Here is a 22,332-nt window from a genome sequence, read left to right as displayed (position 1 = left end):
ATGTACTAAGTCTTGTTATTAAATGTATTTACTCTTATTAATGTGGATATAGTTATACCGTTCCATGTTTACATTAGTGGCAGATAGCCATCAAAAAAAGGAAAAGTAGCAGAAAAGTTTGGTTAAAATGTACGTAATCCGAAGGGATTTGGCCTAGCTACGTGCAAATGGAAAAGTAATACTCTAGCTACTTGTTTTCTATAAGATTGCACGTTCGATTTTTTTAATAGTCGGATGTTTTGGTCAACTTAAGCGTATCTCGATAAAATCTGAGGTCTTGAAGATTACGACCGGGTATAACTCTCAGTGGCCTTAAGGGTTTGGAATATTTTGGCCTCCGTGAGAATAGAACCTGTGACCTTAAGGAAGAACACTTATTGCTTTTTTACAACCACGGCTAAACATTTTAAGTCTTAGGGCTACCGGAGAGTTCACTCAAGTGTTAGCTTCAAAACTTTAGAATTAGTCGAAGTACAAGCAAACTGACTCGGACATTCAATTCTAGGAAGGAAAAAAAAATTGAGTCCGGCTAAAATGTGAATGGATACCATAATAATCTCACTAATAGGAGTACTTACATAGCATCTGTTTCTATTTAGATGAAAATTACTGGACCGAGATTTGAGGAAGAAAGTGTAGGTGGGCCCAAAATCATGACCTCTTAGGCCCTGCATGTTCGCCACGTGGACGCAATCACGTGCACAACAACCTTAGAAAAATAGAACCCCCACACGGGATACCCGCAACAGCCGGTCACCATCCATATCCCCATATTCAGCTAAAGCTTCACATGGAGTTTTCTTTCTTTTCTTTTTTCTTTTTGGGCCTATTTGGACGGGGCTTACCGAGTAATACCCCTCCTAAAACTGTAGGCTTATGATTAAGTCATGATTTGAAAATACATTTTATCGGGTATTAACTAAATCTCGAATTCTCTTGTACTCCCTAATATCCCCGGCGGGGGATTATTTATGGAGAGGTTCTTGGGTGTTATTACATAATACATCCGGATAATACATCATCTCTCTTTCATTTCAACTACAAAATAACTTTATTTTCTTATTTTATTTCTCATTCAAACCAAGTACTATTTAATCCCACCGTCACATTAATATGGACCTATCCTTCTTACATAATACCATCTACTATTCTATCTCCATTCATAACTAATATCATCAATCCTTATCCCGCATTTAAACGGACCCTTTATTTTTAATGTAACAAACCAGCTTGCACCTCAAACTAATACCTACAATATTTTTCACAACTGTTTCACACGCTTGCGCACATCGGGAGAGGCAAGAGCTGTTGGAAATAAGAATCGAACATAAGACTTTAAGATTAATGAAGAAAACACATAAGTCACAGGCCAAAAGCACTTGGCGAGCTTTGGGGGTTTATTATTCCTCGTTTGGACCATTATCACCTGACCTGGTCCCAACTTAAACCCATTTTTCTCTGTTTTTTTACAGGTGATTAATGGGAATGGCAAAGTGACTTTTGCTAAGTTTAGCCGATTCTTCTAATCGAGAGAAACTGCCAAATTGAACCAAACACAGCTTTACTTTCAAGGACCACTTTTTACTCCCTATAGCCAGTCACAACCCCTTGGTTTACCGGTCTTCTCCGGTCCCAACCCCCCCTATAAATTGGCCTCTTCCTTTTCACTGTTCCATTGCACCAAAGACTCCATCCACCTATATCTATATAAATATCTCTCTCTCTCTCTCTCTCTCTCTCTCTCTCTCTCCACCAAAAACCTAATTAGATTTTGCGAAACTTGCTCCTAAAGATTAGATGGCTTTATTTATCTATCATGTAGTTAGTATAAATCTATTCATATATTTATATGCACCAAAAACTTGCTCCAATATCTGGTGTTGGAGACGTATAATTTTTATTTTTTGTGTTGTTGTATCTTACTTAGTGTCTGCATGTGGATGAGGGTAGGACATTTGCATGCGAACTCATTCTAATATGCATATTCTCTCTCTCTCTCTCTCTCTCTCTCTCTCTCTCTCTCTCTCTCTCTCTCTCTCTCTCTCTCATATATGTGTGTGTGTGATGATCCAGATGTAAATGGGTATATATATATGATCTCATGGATGGATGGATGGATGAGTGGGAGGAGATGGGGGAGTTTGAAAAGTGAGTTGGATGGGATGTTGACAGAAGAGAGAGAGCACAACCCGCCATTAGCTTAAAGAAAATCCTTTGGTTTATGTGGGAGTGTGCTCTCCCTTCTTCTGTCATCACATCACTACACCACCACCAAACTCTCTCACTCTTCATCCCTCTCCGGCCACCTTCTCATCCCGATCAAACACCGCTTGTTTTTGTGTGTGTGTGTGTGTGAGAATTGGTTATATTTAGTTATGATGGATTCATGAAGTAACAGTTCGATGAAATAACATTTGATATATATATTGAGTACCTTTCATTTCATGTGTTACAGGCTCCATAGATCTCGAACTATATATATCCATCAAGAATTTATGGACCGACCGAAGACCACTGCAATCAGGAAGGAAGGTTGATGATCATCAAATGCGAAGATGCTAATCATGCATGAAATTGGATCCACCGTACGTTACGTGTATGGCCTAATCTTCGTAAACATTACAAGTTAATTTGATGATGATTTGATCTGACAAACTCTGATTATATAACCATTTGATTCGATCGCTATGTACATACGAGGATAAGTATTTTTTTTTTCCTTTTCTTTTTCTTTCTTTTTTTTTTTTGGTTGAACGAGAAGTAGTCTTCCATTAGAAATAAAATTACAAGCACATAGTCCGGGGATAAGAAACACCCCTTTCGTCTTCCAAGTTGGATCTTAACCGGATTCAGTTTACGTTAATTTAATTGGCACGGTATTTAGATTAATGATGACGAAAGTGGCCCTGCTGTAATGGTAAAATTAATATGCTTTTCTCTGCAGATTATGTCAAGAGATTCCTATATCCAACATTAATTATACAAACAATATAGTAAAAAGCAACAAAAGAACATCCATAATTTCCATACCAAGGCTTTAAAATCAGAATGTTCTTGTTTTTCATGGCTTATGTGTTTGATGATCATTTAGAATTGTGAATTCATTAATCTTAGTTCCGACGTAGCTCCACCGTTCCGTCTCTGCTCACAATACGAGAGAAGAACTATTTAACAAAAAACCAGTACCCTTCCAATACAACATTGTCTGCTTTGGCCGTCACACTCTTAGCGCGATCGCTTACCCACAAGTTCACAAGGCGGCGCGCAACTTTGTTTCTCCCAGATTTCCCCAAGAAACGGCCTTATACAGACTAAATAGGTCCAAAGTTCTCACTTATTTGGCACTGAACTTTTCATTTTATGTGGGACTAGATGGGGTCACAAGAACAAATGGAACATGGTTCTGAGCAAAGGTAATTACTAGCAAACTAACTTCTCGCTCGACGGCATGAGTCACAGAATGCCAACAATATTTTGAAGTAAACACTGGTTTCGAAGAACAACTATTTACCCAGGATTTTAATCCATGAATGTTACACAAGAAAATATAATCTAACTCTGAAATTTATAAGAGCTGATAATTTTTCCATCTTCCCAGATTGAGCTAAATCTGAGATCACTGATATTGCCGGATCAAGATCAAACTTCTACTACATTACTTACCATAAGGAGGAACTATGAGAATCTAGATTCACATCCCATCCCTACGTTTGCAGGGGAAACATCTAATCTAGCATTGCAATGAAGCATATACATCTCTACAGCTCTGATCTTTCGAGACACAAGATCACCCTCCCCAAAACATTAGTAACAAAACGATATATGTTCAACTTTGCTGCTTGAACTTGAATCACGCTCCTGAACTCTTTGAAAATGCTCTCTCTATAAATCTGCCACAAAAAATCAAGATACCAAACTTAATTCCTCATAATTCTTGAAGGGAAAAAGCCAGACGATGCATTTCTTTTTCTTGCTTCATATGGAGAATAACCAAACTAGAAGAGAAACAGAGCTAATACATACAGAGAGAGAGAGAGAGAGAGAGAGAGAGAGAGAACCTTTTCTTGGCGCAGTTGATCTCATCCAAGCTATATAGTTACCATGTTCTTGAAGACCAAGAACACAAACATTGCCCCCTATTTCAGGGGTTATTTTCGAGGCCGGAGAACTACACATGGTAAATCATGTTCTTTAATTAGAGAACAAAATGAACAGTGGCTTTTACACTGATTAAAGCAAGAAAGGGAAACAAAAAATGTTAACCTTCATCTGAACTGCAAAAACTTTCTGGGGGAAATATGACATCTGGGTCGATATTTTGCTGGGAGGAAAGAACAAGAGCCACAGAAGTTTTGCTGCATAAGGCAAGCAAATACTTATTACAAGCTTCAGTTATTCACATGAACAGAAATAGGCAGAATGGCCCAAATTGCAATTTCGTTTTTCTGCTAAGTTTTCAGCATTAGTAGAAAAACGAAATCGAAAAGAGATTCTCAAAAGTATCCTTCGAAGCTTTGGATGAATAATATCCAGATCACAAGTGGGTAATTTATATGGAGTAGAAATAGTTGGGGTTACTCTTTTCAGAGAGTAAACTTGATACATGTCAGGTAGCACAAAACAAGTGAGATTTCTGCGGCAATTTACGTGCGGCAATTTTCAAGATGGTTTTAAATCTGAAAAGGAAAGACTAAGATTGTTACCTTGCCCATGAGGGGATATATTTACTGGTCGGAATTTCATCCACTTCTTCATCTTCGTCGTCGGAGCATTGATATGGTGAAATCTCGTATGATTTCTCTCGACTTGTCTTCTCCACCAGGTCGTTACTTTCAGTAGGTTTACTCAACACGCTTGTTGGCTAATATAAGAAAAAAATTATATTTTCAGTACAAGGCTCGAAGTGAAAATCCATAAGCATATCAAATATTCTTGATAATGGTGAAAACAGCATGGACTACCATCAGTTAGCCCCTAAGAACAGTCCTGACTAATACAAAGTAACCTCTTATCCATTATAATCTCAAAAAAGATGGAAGATAAAAGCCTTCAGCTGCGAAACAAACATTTCATGGGTTCCATAAATCCCGTGCCGGATTCTGTTGCAAAGCACAACGAACCTAAAACAACTTCAGATGATCCAAAATTTTCCAAAGATAAAACCACACACCATGAAAAGTTTTAGTCTTTCTGTTTTGTTTTTCCTTTTCCTAATTTTATGGTCGTTTGAGAGATTTGATTCGGGTGATCAGTGAATACTGAATACCAATGAGATTTAACTGGAAAGTTCTACAAGCCGGGCTATATGACCAATCGTGTTTTACAGTACAAATTATGGGTCAACAAATAAGATGTTGGGAAGATGCTGGACTAACATGAGGAAGTTTGATATGGATGTGTGGTAAAACCAAAAGAAAAGGGGTTAGGAAGGAACAGATTTGTGAGAAAAAATGAGGAATACTGACTAAGATGATTTGGGCATATACGAAATAACCTGGCTTAGGACTTAGGAAGAAACAAAACTATCCAGGGTAATGCTTGGGACAAGAAAGTCATGTCATCTTGCAATTTTAATTGAGGGAATGGCCCATGATAGAGTGAAATAGCAAACAAGATCCAGAAAGTCAATAAGCCAAGTGGTTCGATGAAAGGCTTAGTCAAGTGGCAATCTTGAGATGTTCATGTTGTTTCGTTTTTTTGAAGGAGAACACCTAATTGAGTTGCCATATTACCTAAAAGTAGGGGAAATGAGGGAAATAAGATGCAGACACTGGAGCTCCTCATCCAAGGTTTCCTCTGGTCCAGCTAGACCAAACAAGCCTTTCCTATTACAAGCATGCCTACCCTCTTCTCTCTACCAGTCCTTAAACCCATGAACTAGACTACCAAAATTCATATTCCAAGCCACTTATACATGGAAGTCTACTGTTGCCATTATTGCCACGAAAAGAGAACATACAGCTGAAATTTTTTTGCATATTCAGAAAACTCTAGTAATAATTTCCCTTTTTCCCTTTCAGGGATCTGTATGATGCAAAGTTTACCTCCCCAGTATCACCACAGCGAGGAAAAGCTTCACAATCTTCAAGGGCTGCTTGTCTGAGATTTCTTGTCAAAATTTCAGAGGCCCCAAGTTCTGTGTGTGGCTTTTTGCCAATATTGTCATCTCCTTGTTTATTTCCCATTTTCTGAACTTTTCTCAATTCGTCATCAGATTGAGTCCCACAAATCACTTTTTTATCCTAGCACAGACATCACCATGGTAAGTGCAGCTGCCAAACAGCAAAATTAAACGCGCTTTAATACAGAAAGGGTCTTACTATGGTACTGAGTGGTACTTCTTTCTCCACTTTCCGATTGCGTAATTTGTCCCCTTGATCTCTTTGTTGTCGCCGCATGTCAATTCGCTGTCTTTTTCTTTCCTTCTCTTTTCTTCCTTCTTCCTCCCTCAGCCTTTTTCTTACTGCCATATCAGCATCTTTTTTCTTCTGTTCCTCTTGTTTCATTTTCATCTTTAACTCCATTTGCCGCAGATTTTCTTGCTCTGTTTTCACTCGTTCAAGCTTCAATGCTTCCTTCTTCATCTTTCGTTCGTTGTCTTTTTTTTCTTCAAGGCGCTTTGCAGCCTCGGCAGCCTCTAAAGCTTTCACTTTGATGTCTCTCTTCCCTATGAAGTGCCACAAAAACATAGTGAATTATATATGAAATGACATATGATTCCCTCCTCCAAAAGATCATCAAACAGTTATGCAAGTTAATTCCAGTTCCGCAATAATTTATATTAATCTTAACCCCTTATCCATGAATTCCTACTCTTAACACAATTGCTACAAATCTGTGTCAGAGTCATATACCAGCATAACTGGCAGACTACCCATGCAAACCCAAGGATAACATTTAGGTTGCGAAAAAAAAATTCTGCACTGCTGGAACAAAGGTTAGCAACTGACATAAGTTATGGTCCGACATGCCGCTAACATGTCACTTTCCAGAAAGTAAAAAAATGAAGTAAACAAACAGCACTAAGAACTGAAAAATGACATAGATTACCTGTAGCAACTGCAGCTGCTTGTTTTTGTTGAACAAATGGGACAAAGGAAGTGATGTTCGTAACAATATTGTTATGCTTTGGCTCCCTCTCTGATAGACCCTGCATACCTTTCCTCAAGCTAGTTTTCCCCAACAATTTTGGCTTACTGAATCTGCTATTAAGTGATTCTGTAGCCTTCTTATCACAGTTTGTGCTAACTGAAAAATGGCTGTTCTCCTTTGCCTCATTTGTACATCTCCTCTTATTGTTGTTGCGATTTCCAAGCGGTTGTCTGACCTTGCTATGAGCCTCAGTGACGCTGACTTCAGTGTCTACGGAATCTAAACTACTTCTATCTGGAAATCTCTCCACTGCAGAAACTGCTGTTAGCTCTGCAAGTGGTTCTCTTTTGGCACCACCATTCAGAAGTGCTGAACAAGTGTCTTCTAGGATTATATCGGCCTCTTCATCTCCATTGTCGTTCTCTTCACTAATGTTAGGGTCTTCCTCGATTGGAAAGCAAGTAAGTTCTTGATTTGAGCTCCGCTCCTTCTCTGAACTACTAGATTTAACTGAAAACCAATCCCAAGGCTTTCCAACTGGAGACATAGGATGTTCTTTTAAGCTCCAATTGAAATGAGAATCAGAATACGGCACACAATCAGAAAGTGAAGACCCCTGGAAAGCACTCTTCACTTCACCCACATTACTATAACTGGCTCTAAGCTGTTTCCCACCATCGTTTAGATTTAAGGTGCTCCTCAGGTCTGTGTGCTCAAGAAGTCCATTTGGTACTGACTGGTATAAATCTGGTGTTCTGTGCAATTTAAAAGTAGTTGAAAATTTAGGCAGTGGAGTATGCATGCTAGCTGATCTGCAAAGCTGTTCCAGAATGCTAGCACGTTCTATTGCAGTACTAGGAAGATCAAATTTGTCAAGACTAAACCCGTCTCCATCCTCTTCAGTGTCGATCATGAAGCGCTCAAACTCAGGCATAGTTTGATCAGCATCAAGAGAATCCAGGTGCTTGTCTTGAGGAGAGACAATTGAAGAATGTGAAAATGGGACGCCCTCCTCAAAACAAGGCAATTGTAGCATTCTCTCAGGATGAGTCAAGTCATCCTCATTTTCTAAGGCAATGTTATTTCCAGAATGCAGCTTATTTATGTAATGTATTTCATCACCCGGCATCCTTACATCCAGGTCTATGTGAGTTGTATCTGCTGTTTCAACATTCTCAAAAGAGCAATCTTGGAATCCTTCAGCTGTATCATTTATGAAACCCAAGAGAATAGATGTCCCTAAATGTCCATTCTTGAATACTGAGGTGGCATCTGAACCAGGATTTCTCTTTTCAAAGCCAAGTTCATCCTGTCCAACACAACAGAAAAGACAGCATTCCTGCATCAGTTTGTGCAGATTAAGCGAAGAACATAAAAGCAAGTTGTTTCAATCACATCAGCACAGAATACCGATAGTTTTAACGGCTTTATGAGTTAGTTAACTTAGTTGATATCAATTAACATGATAATCATTCAATGTCCTCCTAACAATCCACAACAATCCACAGGATTAGCTCAGTAGCAAGCTGATTTGGGATTTGCGCCTTGTGAAGGGAAGATCTTGAGTTGGAAACTCTAGTTGAGCAAAATCCCCTTGGGACCACCACCAGGGAGCTGAAGTGTTTTTAGTAATTGCCTGGTTCCTGTGGGATACAAAATAATCTCCTAAAAAACGATACCTTGTTTTTTCTTTTAGAGATCTAGTAAACCAGAATTGTGTTACATTACATTGGCTTTATGTTACTTAATCAAGGGATCAATTTGATTAGTACACTTACCTTGAAATGCACCTAGTGTCATATTTCAGCTCGCCGTAAAACCAAGAACAGTATGACAGTCCCACCATGAATGGGATCTACCTGAAGATGGTTCTGTAAGGCATTCAAGTTCCTTTTTCTTCTGGAAAGAGAGGAAGGGAGGGAGAGCAAGTAACCCAACCTAGTAATCAAATAAAGTTCATCCTTTTGTTGTCTCCCAACTCGTTAGTTAACACACAACACTACCTTTTTGTAGTTAAGGTCCATTATGGTAGAACGAGGACTCTATTCTTGCCAATAATTACTCAACTGAGCCTTAATTCCCAATCAATTGGGGTCAGCTACAGAAACTTATTGCTGTCCATGAACATCAAATCAGGTTAACTCTATCATCTTTTAATCTTCCATTACATAGTACCACTTGGAACTTGTAAGTATACATTAGACAGTCCCAGCAGCAAAAGATATCCAACGGATTGATGCATATTCATGGACGGCTGATGTTCGCCTACCAAGGTCAATTAGAGTTAATGATAAACGCCACATTATTTACAGATACACAACATCCACAAAACAGTCATAATTTCCTAGAGGCTTTCTATATATACATGTCAATCAACTTAGTGAGCCCAAGGCACTATGACTGTAAAGGGACTTAGGTTCAGCATCTTCCTTCCACAAAAAGTACAGCTAATTATGTACATGAACCACGAGAATAACTTTTGCAACAAAAACACAAGGTACCTGCTCAAGTTGCATCTCCGCTGAAGGCTCAGTTTCTTGTGTCAAATTGTATTTCACCTCCCAGTGCTTTTCGATATCAGGAATCTTATCACCACTTGATTGTGCTACATCCCCATCATATTGAGATTGTAAGTCAGTTCCTAAATTACCCCCAACCCTTATACAATGAATCTCTTTCGCCCTACAACTAGGGGAGGCAGAGGAGAAATTAGCTTGTTGGTCTTCAACCTTTCTATGCTTAAACTGAGGCCAAGAATTTTCTGCAGCAGATCTTAATCTTCTAACTGGCAATGAGGATGTCTGCAGAAGTGGCAGTTCTAGGGAACCAGTGAAACCGAATGCTAATAAGTCATCTTCTACCACATGTGATTCTTTTTCCAGCAGGGTTCTCTCTCTCAAAACAAAACCGCTCATCTTACCCTTATCAGAACTTTTTTCAAGGTGCATCAAGTCCTGACTATCTTCTGCACTGCAATAGCGTAAATCTAGACCAGAGCTACTTGGATCAGTCACTCCCACCTTCCCAACCCTGCAATCTTGCTCTGCAGTTGAGCGCTTGGTCCGGCTTGAGACAAATGATGGCCCTAATTCTTGATTCTTGAAGGGAAAAGGGGTTGTCCCGTTTACATCCCTCCCGTCATGGACAAGTTCACACTGTCAATCATGATAAAACACAAATCCTGCATTAAGAGCTTACGATAGCAGAAAAGAAACATGAGCAGGCATTCAACATGCGCACTGGTGTTTGGGAGTGCATATGAACTCTAATATTTGCAAGTCGCAACACCGACTGTACATTTAACATAGGGAATTGATATTTGCGCTCCATTTTTTGATGCAGGTGCTCCACTTTCAACGTGAAGTTACTAGTAACTTCATGAACAAAGTGGAGCACCTGCATCAAAAAAGGGAGCGCGAATATCAATTTCCTTAACATAAAGTCACCAGTAAAATGATGTTAAAAGGAATTATTTAAGCAATATCAACTAAACCTGGCAATTCTTTTACCTTACTTGATCATTTGACCAATTTGGTCAATAAAACGTTTAGAATCTAATCCACTCTGCAGTTCCTATTGGGCCATCACATGGTTGACAAGAGAGGAATAAAATCCAAATAGTCAACAGGACACATGTGGCAATGGAATTCAATTCCTATATCAGATAATAGCTTTAATGCTCAACTCTTTGTTAAGATTGGTTTAAAAGTTGATGTAAATGTGTGTTTCCATTAATTTCAGCTAAGTATGTTATCCGCATCATACATGAAGTATACCCACGCAATCTATCGCAGACTCCCAAAGTAACATGAAGGTACTTATCACATTTGGATAACTGTCACAAAAGCATGTTGCAAGCAATGATGGCTCAATCTCTTTTCTCTGGACATGCCAGTGTGTGTGTGGTACACATGCAAATGAACACATTCAGGTGTGTCATAATTAAGAACTTGAAAACTATAAACTGGAAAACAATTACCTCTTGAACTTGCACCATGTATTTTTCATCAAATCCCTTACCAGCACTCGATAACAATTTATCTGGCCCATCAGAAACAAGAGAGTGCTGAATTTCTTGGATAGATTTTGACTTATCTGTGACATACATTAGATTGTTGGATACATCTTCATTATGTACAACACACTCCTCTACACAGGTCCCTGAAGAAACCCTCCAAGCGTCTGTCTTATTGTTTGATGCATTGGGCTCCAGTGATTGCTTCACTAAAGATTTTCCAGAAGTGTTACAAAAAGTTATTTTATCATCTGATGTGGCAGACTTCACTGGAGTACTCATTTTGGGAGCTGATTTCTCCAGCCTTCCCTTTTCCAGCATAGGACCAGAAATTTTATTCAAGCACTTTTCCATGTCACCAAAGTCTAGTGTCTTGGGCTTCACAAACATACCAAAAACAGGTGGCCTTGAGATAGAAGCTTCAAACCTTACACTTGGGCAAGCCAAATCCAAGTTGGACTCAGAAATGGCTGCCTGAGCTTCAAGAAGGCCATCTGAGATAACCTCAGTTTCAACAATGTTATCGACATTTCCATCCTTGTTAACAATAGCACTACTGTCAAGACAGCGTGGCACTACTTCACCACCCGGCACATTATGGAGGTGAAATCGTTCCATCCGGTCCAGCGAGTTATCAAGAGGAGGCCTTTTAGAAGCACCAGATTTGGACCGTGTAACTCTTTGGCTGGCAGTATAAGATGAACTCACAGGCTTTGATGTTCCTTCAATCGAAGTACTTTGTGACCTTATCATAGGACAGCCATCTTCCTTGGCAATACTCTCGTGACTACCTTCAAGTAGCCCATTTGAGATAACCTCGGTTTCAACAATGTTATCAGCATTTACATCCTTGTTAACAATAGCACTACTGTCAGGACAGTGTGGCACCACTTCACCGCCCGGCACATTATTGAGTTGAAATCGTTCCATTCGGTCCAGCGAGTTATCAAGAGGACACCTTTTAGAAGCACCAGATTTGGACAGTGCAACTCTTTGGCTGGCAGTATAAGATGAACTTACAGGCTTTGATGTTCCTTCAGTACAAGTACTTTGTGACCTTATCGTAGGACAGCCATCTTCCTTGGCAATACTCTCATGACTAGATAGATTGTAAGAACTTCTAGATCTTGTTATTCTACCACGATAAGTGTTAGGATTCTTTGCTGTACCCTGGCATTCTCTAACGGTATCAGAATAATTAGCCAATCCAAATAACTCAATATCATGATCTATCTCTTGGGAAACCATCCTCGACATTTTATTACCATTGTAACAAGCACCAGTGAGATTTTCAGGGGCATAACGGCTTTTAGCTGCTGCTTTTGCAGAATTGCGAATCTCTAGAGCCTTTTGCCTAGACTTGGACCGTTGTAGCCTGGCAAGTGACTGATCTGGTGCAGTATAAGTAACAGCCATTCTCACTTCAGTCTGCCCCCGAGGAGAGGCAGCACCATTACTAAAGTCAGGGTCAAAATTGAAGGCATGATCCAGGTCATTATCATAACAATTGGGCATATCTCCTACATTAAAACCATTGTCACTACGAATGTATGAGATTCTCACCTCAGCCTGCTGCTCACGAGAGGTAGCACTACTATCGAACTCAGGGACACAATCAAAGGAACACCCAACGTCATTATCATGACACTCAGTCATGGTTGTTATCCTATCCCTTGCACTAAAACCATTGTCGGGATGAATGTCTGAGATCCTCACCTCACCCTGCGCCTGAGGAGAAGTAGAATTAAGATCCAACTCCGGAACGCTGTTTAAGGCACATCCAATGTTATTATCATGCAAGGTTCTTGGTCTATCTCCTGTATTAAAACCTTTTTTGGATGCATGGGTTAACAACCCTTCTGATAACTCTACATTATTTCGTACGACGACTGGCTTGTCATACGCAGAGTAGGGACCGCCAGAATAAGGAACTGCAGGTCGTGGATGAGAAAGTAGAAGTTCGGAAATCAGCTCTTCTTTCTTCAACCCTGCAATTATTCACCATTGCAAGAGAATGCTTCACTGACTGAAACATTCTGTTAACAAAACTGACAAACAGATTTGGGACACAATTAAAATATCAACGCATGTCTTACACTCTGATTTTTTTTTGTTCTTTGTTTTTTTTGAAAGGAGTCTTACACTCTGATGGCCTCCTAAAAGCACATAAATAGGGAAGTCCTTTAGTTTACAACTCAAAAGATGTCAATTTTGGGGATTCGTTAACTAGCCAAGGATGCTTCCGTGATCATAATTCCTTTTTGTCTCGGCCATCTCGCAAATAAAAAAGGGCAATGACTGATTAACAGCTAAAGACATATTTTGAGGTATAATAGTTTGTATGACTGTCTCTTGCGTTTCTAAATAGCCCCGCTGAACAGTAAGAAAAATATCTGGCAGTGTTGAAGTAAGTGTCAGCTAAAACTTAACAATGTCCATGTGTTTTGGGCATTTGCAATCAACAATTAAAAAACTAGGGAAATTTATATTCCGAAGTACCAAAAAAAACTAGGGAAATTCCATAACAATGTAGAGACTATTTTATATGGGTGACTGCAATTCGCCTAGGTAGAAACTATTGTCGGAAAAGCTGAAAAATACCCCTGCTGTCCAAAAAGATAAAACCCGTGGTTTTTTCTTCCAATTGTTTAACAATTTCTCTTGTCCATATGAACCGAAGAAGAAAATATTTTTGAAATTCAGATCAGAACATAATTTTTTTTTTTAACTCCATTTCAGAATATAAATTTGAGATTCAAAATTTCTGATCTTATTCTTTTCCCTAATTTTCTCAGCATCCAAGCTAGCCCTAAAGGCATTAACAGAACAAGCAATCGACCACTCGAAAGACAAACTCTACATACACACCTTTCAACCACAACTCCAGAGACAACTGCGTCTGGAGTTCGATGCATGTGAACTCTTGTGCATCAAACAGTTCTAGACGCAGTTGTATCCGGAGTTGTGGCCGAAAGGTGTGTGTAGCATTGTGTATAAGAGAGAGAGAGAGAGAGAGTACCTTGAGGGGAGAGAGAGAGAGAGAGAGAGAGAGAGAGAGAGAGAGAGAGAGAGAGAGAGAGAGAGAGAGAGTACCTTGAGGATCTGAAGATTCCGAGTTGAAATTAGGGTTCCATAGCCAAAGAGGAGGATTGTATCCATCGAGTAGAATTTTCGAAGCGAGGTGTTGCCTGTACAAGTCTGTTCGTTGCTTGACTTGTTCGGTGATCCGCTTCTTCCGGTCGAAAATCTGGACGAATAGCTTTTCTGTGGTTGTCATTTTCAGATTGAACGCGCCATGAATGCACCCAAGAGTGTTTGGAAGATTGACTGACTGAGGGATTCTAGACGGAGATGCGGCTTCAGAGAGAGAGAGAGAGAGAGACGGAGGTGTTCCCAAGAGTGTTCCGATGACTGGTAGAGATGTGTCGTTTAGAAGCGCGGAGCCAATTTCAAATTTGAGGAATTCTAGCCATAGTGAAATGAGAAGTGGAAATAACAACAACCTCTTCCAAGCTGGTAAAGTTTTTTATTTTTTATCATAAGCTGGTAAAGTTTAATACAATACCGTAAAAAATAGGAGTAAAAATAAAAAAAAATTTGTTAATATTAATGTTTTTACACATCTTACCTCCAATCCTGAATTGAATGAAATTTGCCATGTCTAAATCTATACTCAATGATTCGAGTCATTTTGAACACAGTTTTGTCGTGTCCAGAATTTTATTCAATTATTCAAGACGTTCGTCTCATAAGGCTCATTAACTAGAATGTTCACACAAAAATTAAATTGAGGCTCCGTTCCAGAACACCTTCTTAAAAAATAAATACTTATTTCACATTTTCAAACTCAAAAATAATGTAAATGAAAAATAATTTTTCATTTTTTTGCACCGTATCAAAGATCTTAATGAGATCTATTAAACAAAATCCATTGTGATAGAAAAATTATTTGCGTAAATACATGATTTTTGAGCTTGAAATTACATTCTTAAAAAAATAAGTACTTATTTATCATTCTGAAACGGGATCTTAGTCGGCACCAATAATCACTTCGTCGGAAAACTTTTGTCATGCAAAACATTACTAGAGTCGTCTATGAGAGTGTTCTTAAAAGGTTGATTTGAATTTTTTTCATGGATATGCTATTCAATGGTATCTACAAAAATGGACAACTTGAGATCTAAACATGGAAAATTGCACGGTGGAGCCTTGGAGGAGCCGGTTAAAATGAACAAATCACAAAAACAGTTGGTGTGTTCCGGTTTTCTCAAATAAATACTTATTTTTTATATTAAAGATGATATACTGTAAAAAAATGATCTGTCTCATAAAATATAAATAATTATTTATTTTTTTAAGAAGATAATCAAGAAGGAGCTCTGAATATGAATGTGAGAGCATCTCCACAGTCCAATCTGCAAGTCTACACTTTCCGATCGGGAAATCCCAATCGGAATCCCGACGTCCCATCGGGAACGCTCCAGCCACCGAACGGCTGATCCGAGCCGTCCAAAAATTCTATAAAAAAAACCAAGTGGGCCTACTCAAGAATAAACCGCATCCGACATGTGTAAGTAGCCGATCCAAGCACTCCATTTTTGTGTTTGGATCGGCCAAAAATGAAGTGTTTGGATCAGCCAAAAATGGAGTGCTTGGATCGGCCACTTACACAAGTCGGATGCCATTTATTCTCGCGTAGCCCACTCAATTTTGTTTTTTAGAATTTTTGGACGGCTCGGATCGGCCGTCCGATGGCCGGAGAGTACCTGGCGGGACGTCAGGATTCCAATCAGGATTTCCCGATCGGGAAATGTAGACTTTCTGCAGTCCAATATGCCAAAAGTGAGTTGGAATTGCCAGCTGACAAAGACATTTGCAATCGAACCCTATGTCTTTCTCTACTTCAAATCCATGGATTGGGAGATGCTGCCAAGCAGAGGTGCTTGGCAGCAGTGCCGAGCGCATCTCGGCCGTCCAAAAGTGTTTTGGATAGCCCGGATGTAAAGGTACCGAACGGATTTAAAAAAAAGAAAAAGAAAAGGAAAAAGATGTTTCGATTCGGGCCGTTGATTCCGAGATGAACGGCCGGATTGGCCGCTCGGCACCCGCTCGGCAGGGGTGCCGCTCGGCAGGGTCCCCGGGTCCCAAATCCATGCCCCTTTCTACCAAATTTGAAGGCAACCCCTTCCGCTGCCTAGTATTTGAATCAAGTCCTTTTTTTTTTTCTTTCTATAAAGTATAAACATAGACTCGAAAATTATTTTTCCCAACCAACTATGAATTCTCCGTGCTCTCAATTTTCTTTTCTTTTTTTAAAAAAACCAAAAATCTCAATTCTCTAATGAAATATCACAACTTGAAAGAAATGTATGTTTTTTCAACTGCTCAATGGAAATTATATTTTGTTTCTCAAGGATCATTCCCAAGCTGCATAATTTCTTTGAGACTATAATCTCTATGTACGAAAATGATGTATGAAACTTTTTCTTTTACTTATCTGAATATCTCTCAGGCACATGCAGTCTTTAGTTATGCACATACGCATATAACTTGAATCTCTTCAATCATACACATAATTTAGGTCTCTCTCTATATCTAATCTTTTCAGAATTTCTTTTTCTTTTTTTTTGCAGTTTTATTTTTGTTGAAAAATATATTCGTTTTTTCCCTTAAAAAAATACGAATAACTGTACAAATGTATTCTTTCGGATGCATGATCCGACCCGAACCGCTATTCGTCCATAGAAAACGAGCCATCTCGCAAATTCTCCACCAACCTTGTAACTTCCACATAAGAAATTTCCCTCCCCTTTCCTTTCCATTGTCTGGGTCTTTCTGGGTTTACTTTGTATTACGCTAAATCGTATTCTTCCCTTTCGTGTTCGTAGAATTCAGCCGTTTTTCTTCCGCATTCGTTGCAACAATGTCCGGTTAGTTGTCTTTACTTTTTCTATCTCTGTTTGGTGGCTCTGAATGTACAGGGAAACACAGAATAGACGCAAAAATCGGTTCTTTTTTGCAAAAGCTTTTGATATAGCTAAGTAAAGATAAGGATAACAATCAATAAACATGTTATCTCGTTTATTTGGTGGTTGTTTGAGCCAAGTGTGTGAATAAAGCTTTGTTCTTTCTCTCTGTAGGCTTTGTAAATATTGAGTTGCCAATGGATAAATTGTGCTTAGGATCTTTGGAACCAGAGGAATCGCCCGAAACACATACCCAGTAAGTTTATATCGTTCTGCTTTGTAATGTTGGATTTGAGGAGGGAAAGGAAAGTAAAAGGGAAGTTATAGGAAACAAAACCAAGTGAAAGAAGCTAAATTTACTGTTTCTGGGTAAAGAAGGTAAATTTGCTGTTTTTTAGGTTGGGTTGGGCAAAATGAGAAGAAATTGTGTTGATTTATCATAGTACCATTTTGTATTTACCGTGCCTAGCCGAAAGATTGGTATTGTGTTTACCTCTTTATACAGTTTTCTTTCAATAGGAATAGGTTCTTTAACCGCTGCCAATGATAGAATCGGTGATACAAATAGAGAGAAATTTGAAGAAAATTGGGGAAGAAGGAGATTTTATTAATAGGGGAAGGAAATGGTTACGGGCTAGGGAACTTTGGGACCCAAGCTTATTACATTACAATTGAATGAATGCCTTTCACTTCTCACCCCCTCTCTTTATAAGAAAAATACCTGACAACTTTTCCTGCCAATCCTGACTAACCGCTGCTTACTAGAGTGCGTATCAATGTCTCTCTCTCTCTCTCTCTCTCTCTCTCTCTCTCTCTCTGTAGGGAACAAAAGTTTGTAGTATTACTATCACCTGGAAGCTTCAACCCTCCCACATACATGCACCTGCGGATTTTTGGTAATGTTCCATAACCTTGACTTCCTTCAAAATTTGAGTTTCAAAGTCCCACATACATGCACCTGCGGATTTTTGGTAATGTTCCATAACCTTGACTTCCTTCAAAATTTGAGTTTCAAAGTTTCCAATTACATGTACATGTTGGCAGTCCATGCGAGATTCTTTCTCTGTTGGAACAGGACATTGTGCATTAGTGATTTTTGTTTCGATGCTTAAATCTGTACATAGACATTTGGTTATATGGGTTTCTGAATCAGTTTGTTGGTTTTGGAATATAAACAGCCTAATTTGACTTTGTTTTTATGCTTAGAGCTGGCAAGAGATGCACTACATTCTGAAGGATTCATTGTCATCGGAGGCTATATGTCCCCAGTGAATGATGCCTACAGGAAAAGGGTATGTGAAGCTATATAGCATGTCTCATGCCTGTTAGTAACCGGTATTTCAGACATTATGATGTGAATAATGATGGACATTTTTCTTATTTGGGCTTCATGGTGGTAATGCAAGATCTGAAATTAAGAGAACTGCAACCCCAGCTCCTCCCCCCCCTCTTATTGGTTGATAAAATACAAATAAAGTCTTGTAGGGTGGTGAACGTTTGCCTTAATAGTGAAGCATTGAAGTACAACTCAGTGGGTGGTGAGAGACTGTCCACAATTTTATGGAGTTGGATATGAAGCCCAGAGAGTAGTTACTCCATTTGAATTTCTCACAGAGTGATCTCACATTTGACAATCAATATTTCTAGTTTGCTAATTTCCTATTGAATTTATTCTCTTAGAGTTAGTTTTGTGTAAACTGAATTGGCTGATTTTGTTCTGAACTATTTCGTGATAGGGAAGTTGGCGTTCAAATAATGATTTATGCCCAGCAATTGCCATGACTCCTTGAATATGTGCTTATGCAGTTACACTGATGCTTTGTCCAGTAATGAATCACTAATCTGCTTGCATAGAGTTATTGTAACCCACCAAGCAGATTTCCAGCATTAAAAATACAAGTTTATATTGTCATTGCAAAAGAAAGTGGTTGCATAAAGTGTGTATCTTTTTGTAGTTGCTTGAATTGTTTATCTTTTTACGGTTGCTTGAAATGTTTATCTTTTTAAAGTTGCTTGGTTATCTTTTCATAGTTGCTTAAAGTGGTTATCTTCCATAGGGTCTCATATCTGCTAAACACCGTATCGAGATGTGCCATCTAGCTTGCAAAAGCTCAGAGTTTATAATGGTGGATCCTTGGGAGGTATCTTTCTTTCTATCTTAGCTCATTCATTCCATTTCCTTATTGTCTCTGGAATATTGACATGGAAGTGTTAAGCTCTTGTTATAGGCCAATCAAGATACGTTCCAGCGAACATTGACTGTTTTGTGTAGAATCAAGAGTTCGTTGGTTGAGAGTGGACGGATATCAGGAGGTAAGATTCAGTAGCCATTACTGTTCATGTTCGTTTTTCTTGGCGATTGAGTTATGAGTGTGCATGGTCAATTGTTTCTTGCTCCCCAAAGAAGGCTTAATATTCTCGCAAACAGATGTTTGGATTTGAATATAGCACTTTTCTTAATAATGCCTTTTGTACGTGCATAAATATATGCTTTACTGACCCTATGCAATTTTTCATTTTCTGCCTTGAACCAATTACACCCAGTTTTCCAGCCTCAGTTTTGATGCTATTTTCAATGCTTACTAAAGAAGCATTGAAAAACTTGTGTGTTGATGAAATGGATATTGCCAAAGCATTAGGCAAAAGCCGTATCAATGCTAAGGGCCCATTTGTTTTACCTGATACAAGTGTAGGATCGGACTCGATTGTTTAGCCAATGGGACCACATATCTGGTGTTTGGCTACAACTCTTACAAGCAGGATTAAATCTACTTCTGATATCTAATTCCACAAAGCATGGGATGTATAGTACCATGGGGATGCGGTATTATTGAACCTATAGCTATCAGTTCCCGGGACGAAATATCATATGGGTCTAATTACCTTCAATATGAGTCCTGTCCAACAAGCTGGCCCTAATGTTCAAGGTTTTTATGCCGTGCCATGTACCTCACCCATGCTTGATTTATTTTTTTGCTGTTTCCTTTTTTTTTTTTGGGCCTTCGTCCTGTCCTTCTGGCACTTCTGAGTTCAAACTTGGCTCAGGTGCTGTCTTGACTAACCTTGGTGACCTAAGGGTACTCGTACTTTGGATGCCAATCACTTTTTATTAATATTGTTAGCAACTGGAATCCTAGCCCCATCATTGTATAGTGCTTTACCGGCTTAAGTAGCATGACTAAATTTAGTTTGCAGTTGCAAAAATTATCTTGTTATATACTGCTCATACATTTTTTTAAGGTGCATTGTCGCTTTGCTACAATATGTTTCAATACTAGCCAACATTGCACGTCTAGATGTCATTTTAATGTCTAATTTGGTGCCATTGTTATAAATTGCTCTTCTCTGCTCATAGATTCACTCAAGGTCATGCTTGTTTGCGGCTCTGATCTGCTAGAATCTTTTAGCATTCCTGGATTTTGGATTCCTGAGCAGGTAACGTTCTTGTACCATCAAATTTTCCTTTTTCTATGTGATATTTGAAATGGGTAGTCTAGCCTAGCCTAGGTGAGAGGGGAAGAGAAGGAGGTGGGATTGAACCCCTGGCATCTTGAATTGGAGTATGAGGGCCAACCGACGGGCCAACTCCCTTGCTCAGTTCTTGTACCATGCATAAAATCCGCAAACAATAGGTTGTCAAAGCTTAATAGTGAAGTTGGTGTGGTGACTCGAAAATACCTATTGTGTTACTCTACAACATAGATATCATTCCTCCTTTACTTTGCTGTAATTTTTTTCAGAGCGGAAAATGATGCCACAGACTAACACCATTGCCATGCCAATTTGAGCCATTGGATTTTAAAGCATTGCATCTTTTATGTATATATCAACCACCTTATTATGTAACGAGTTTCGGATAATTTGCGGAGCATAAACACACCAGTCACAAACAATTACATCAGAAGTGTCATGATTTCGAGTAACAAGATGTGAGTCAGTGATTTGCTACTTATGTAATTACTGAGCAGGCTCTCTGCAACAGAAATTTATTTCATATGGGGTAATAGTAGAATATTTAAGCCTTTTAGCAATTATTAACTGCAGTCGAAACTGATATAAATGCCCGTCGTTCAAGTTTTCAGGTAAGGAATATATGTAGAGACTTTGGTGTGGTTTGCATCCGTAGAGAGGGTCAAGACATTGAGAAACTTATCTCTAACGATGAAATATTAAATGAGTACAAGGTAATTTTCGTAGATATGCTGCTACTTTGTTTCGGAGGTACAGAGCTTCTTTTCATCATTCAAACATCCCATGAGGCGATATAGACAAAGTTTTAAAGTACTGAGATCTAAGTCAACAAAACAGATATTCAAGATTATGCACCAGAGTGGATAGAACATCCCCCCGTGATTTTCCATCATAAGGAGATACAGCTCATGGGATATTCATATGTTCATTGTTGTCGGGTTACCTAATGGCTTTTTTTGTTTCTCTTACTGCAGAGTAACATCAAAGTTGTGGATGAACTTGTACCGAACCAGATCAGTTCAACACGAGTAAGGTAAATGTTTTCTGCTCACATATTTAAAATGTAAGAAAGAAGGGGGAAGGATGGGTAAGGAAATTGACATTTATGAGGCGCTCACTTCTGTCTTCTACATGTATACAGGGACTGCATTTCGCGAGGGTTGTCAATAAAATATTTAACAGCAGATGAAGTGATTGATTATATAACAAAGCACCATTTGTATGTGAACTCCATGATTTAATGGTGATTCCATCGGCATCAACACTCGGGACCCCTCAACAGGTTTTCGGATCTCATCTTCATTCTGCATATATTGACAGATCATCCTGTTTATAGCCACCCTTTCTATAATGATTCAAATGTTGAAACAAGTTGATGCCCTATAAAACGTGCATAGATTGAGAATACAAACTCAAATGTGTTGGTCACTCTAAAATCCCACCGGTGTAATACATTTGTCCTTGTTGTGAGAAATAATATCCTTATTGTGAAAAATGGTAGTTCCGGGCCATCTAGAGTGTTATATTTGTATGCTTCTGGCGTGTTATATTTGTATGCTTCTGGGTTTGCAACAGTTGGAATGCACTGAATTTACTTTCAAAAAGAAAATGCATTGAACTTGCAATGATTAACTCGAAACTAATGAGAAGTTAGAGGTATTCACAAGTTGTCATTTGACATGCTTAGTCGTGACTCTTCAAGTCTTAGCATATGGAATATGGAAATACAGCAAGTCCTCGGTGAAACAAATCTAAAAATTATTAGACTCAACCCTTGTGTTGATGCAC

The 22,332-nt window shown here is 38.8% G+C and overlaps 3 protein-coding genes across 5 annotated transcripts in view; 2 read left to right on the top strand and 1 right to left on the bottom strand.

Annotated features, from left to right (window-relative positions):
- LOC131329720 (probable pectate lyase 22) overlaps positions 1-22,332 on the top strand; it is a 97,316-nt gene that overhangs the window by 12,861 nt on the left and 62,123 nt on the right. The gene's annotated exons all lie outside the window — the stretch shown is intronic.
- LOC131329664 (uncharacterized) lies at positions 3,473-14,562 on the bottom strand. Its single transcript, XM_058362936.1, has 10 exons — positions 14,201-14,562; positions 11,072-13,095; positions 9,594-10,247; positions 7,051-8,401; positions 6,321-6,667; positions 6,045-6,242; positions 4,704-4,861; positions 4,264-4,355; positions 4,059-4,168; positions 3,473-3,890 (listed from the first exon to the last, which is right to left on the bottom strand). Exons 1-9 carry the CDS (start codon positions 14,382-14,384, stop codon positions 4,149-4,151), a joined length of 5,028 nt encoding a protein of 1,675 aa, XP_058218919.1. The 5' UTR covers positions 14,385-14,562; the 3' UTR covers positions 3,473-3,890; positions 4,059-4,148.
- On the top strand, positions 16,849-22,039 carry LOC131329752 (nicotinamide/nicotinic acid mononucleotide adenylyltransferase-like). Of its 3 annotated transcripts, none has more exons than XM_058363118.1 (10): positions 16,849-17,037; positions 17,248-17,329; positions 17,896-17,969; positions 18,280-18,365; positions 19,131-19,214; positions 19,302-19,386; positions 20,429-20,508; positions 21,156-21,257; positions 21,519-21,577; positions 21,686-22,039. In XM_058363118.1, exons 1-10 carry the CDS (start codon positions 17,031-17,033, stop codon positions 21,783-21,785), a joined length of 759 nt encoding a protein of 252 aa, XP_058219101.1. In that variant the 5' UTR covers positions 16,849-17,030; the 3' UTR covers positions 21,786-22,039. The 3 variants fall into 3 exon arrangements, with proteins under 3 accessions (XP_058219101.1, XP_058219100.1, XP_058219102.1); XM_058363117.1 differs by having other exon boundaries at positions 17,893-17,969; XM_058363119.1 differs by lacking the exons at positions 16,849-17,037; positions 17,248-17,329; positions 17,896-17,969 and adding an exon at positions 18,022-18,044.

Source organism: Rhododendron vialii, chromosome 6a, assembly GCF_030253575.1.
Source record: "Rhododendron vialii isolate Sample 1 chromosome 6a, ASM3025357v1".
Classification (NCBI taxonomy): Eukaryota; Viridiplantae; Streptophyta; class Magnoliopsida; order Ericales; family Ericaceae; genus Rhododendron; species Rhododendron vialii.
Note: the sequence above shows the minus strand (reverse complement) of the source record. Positions and strands in the feature narration are given on the sequence as shown.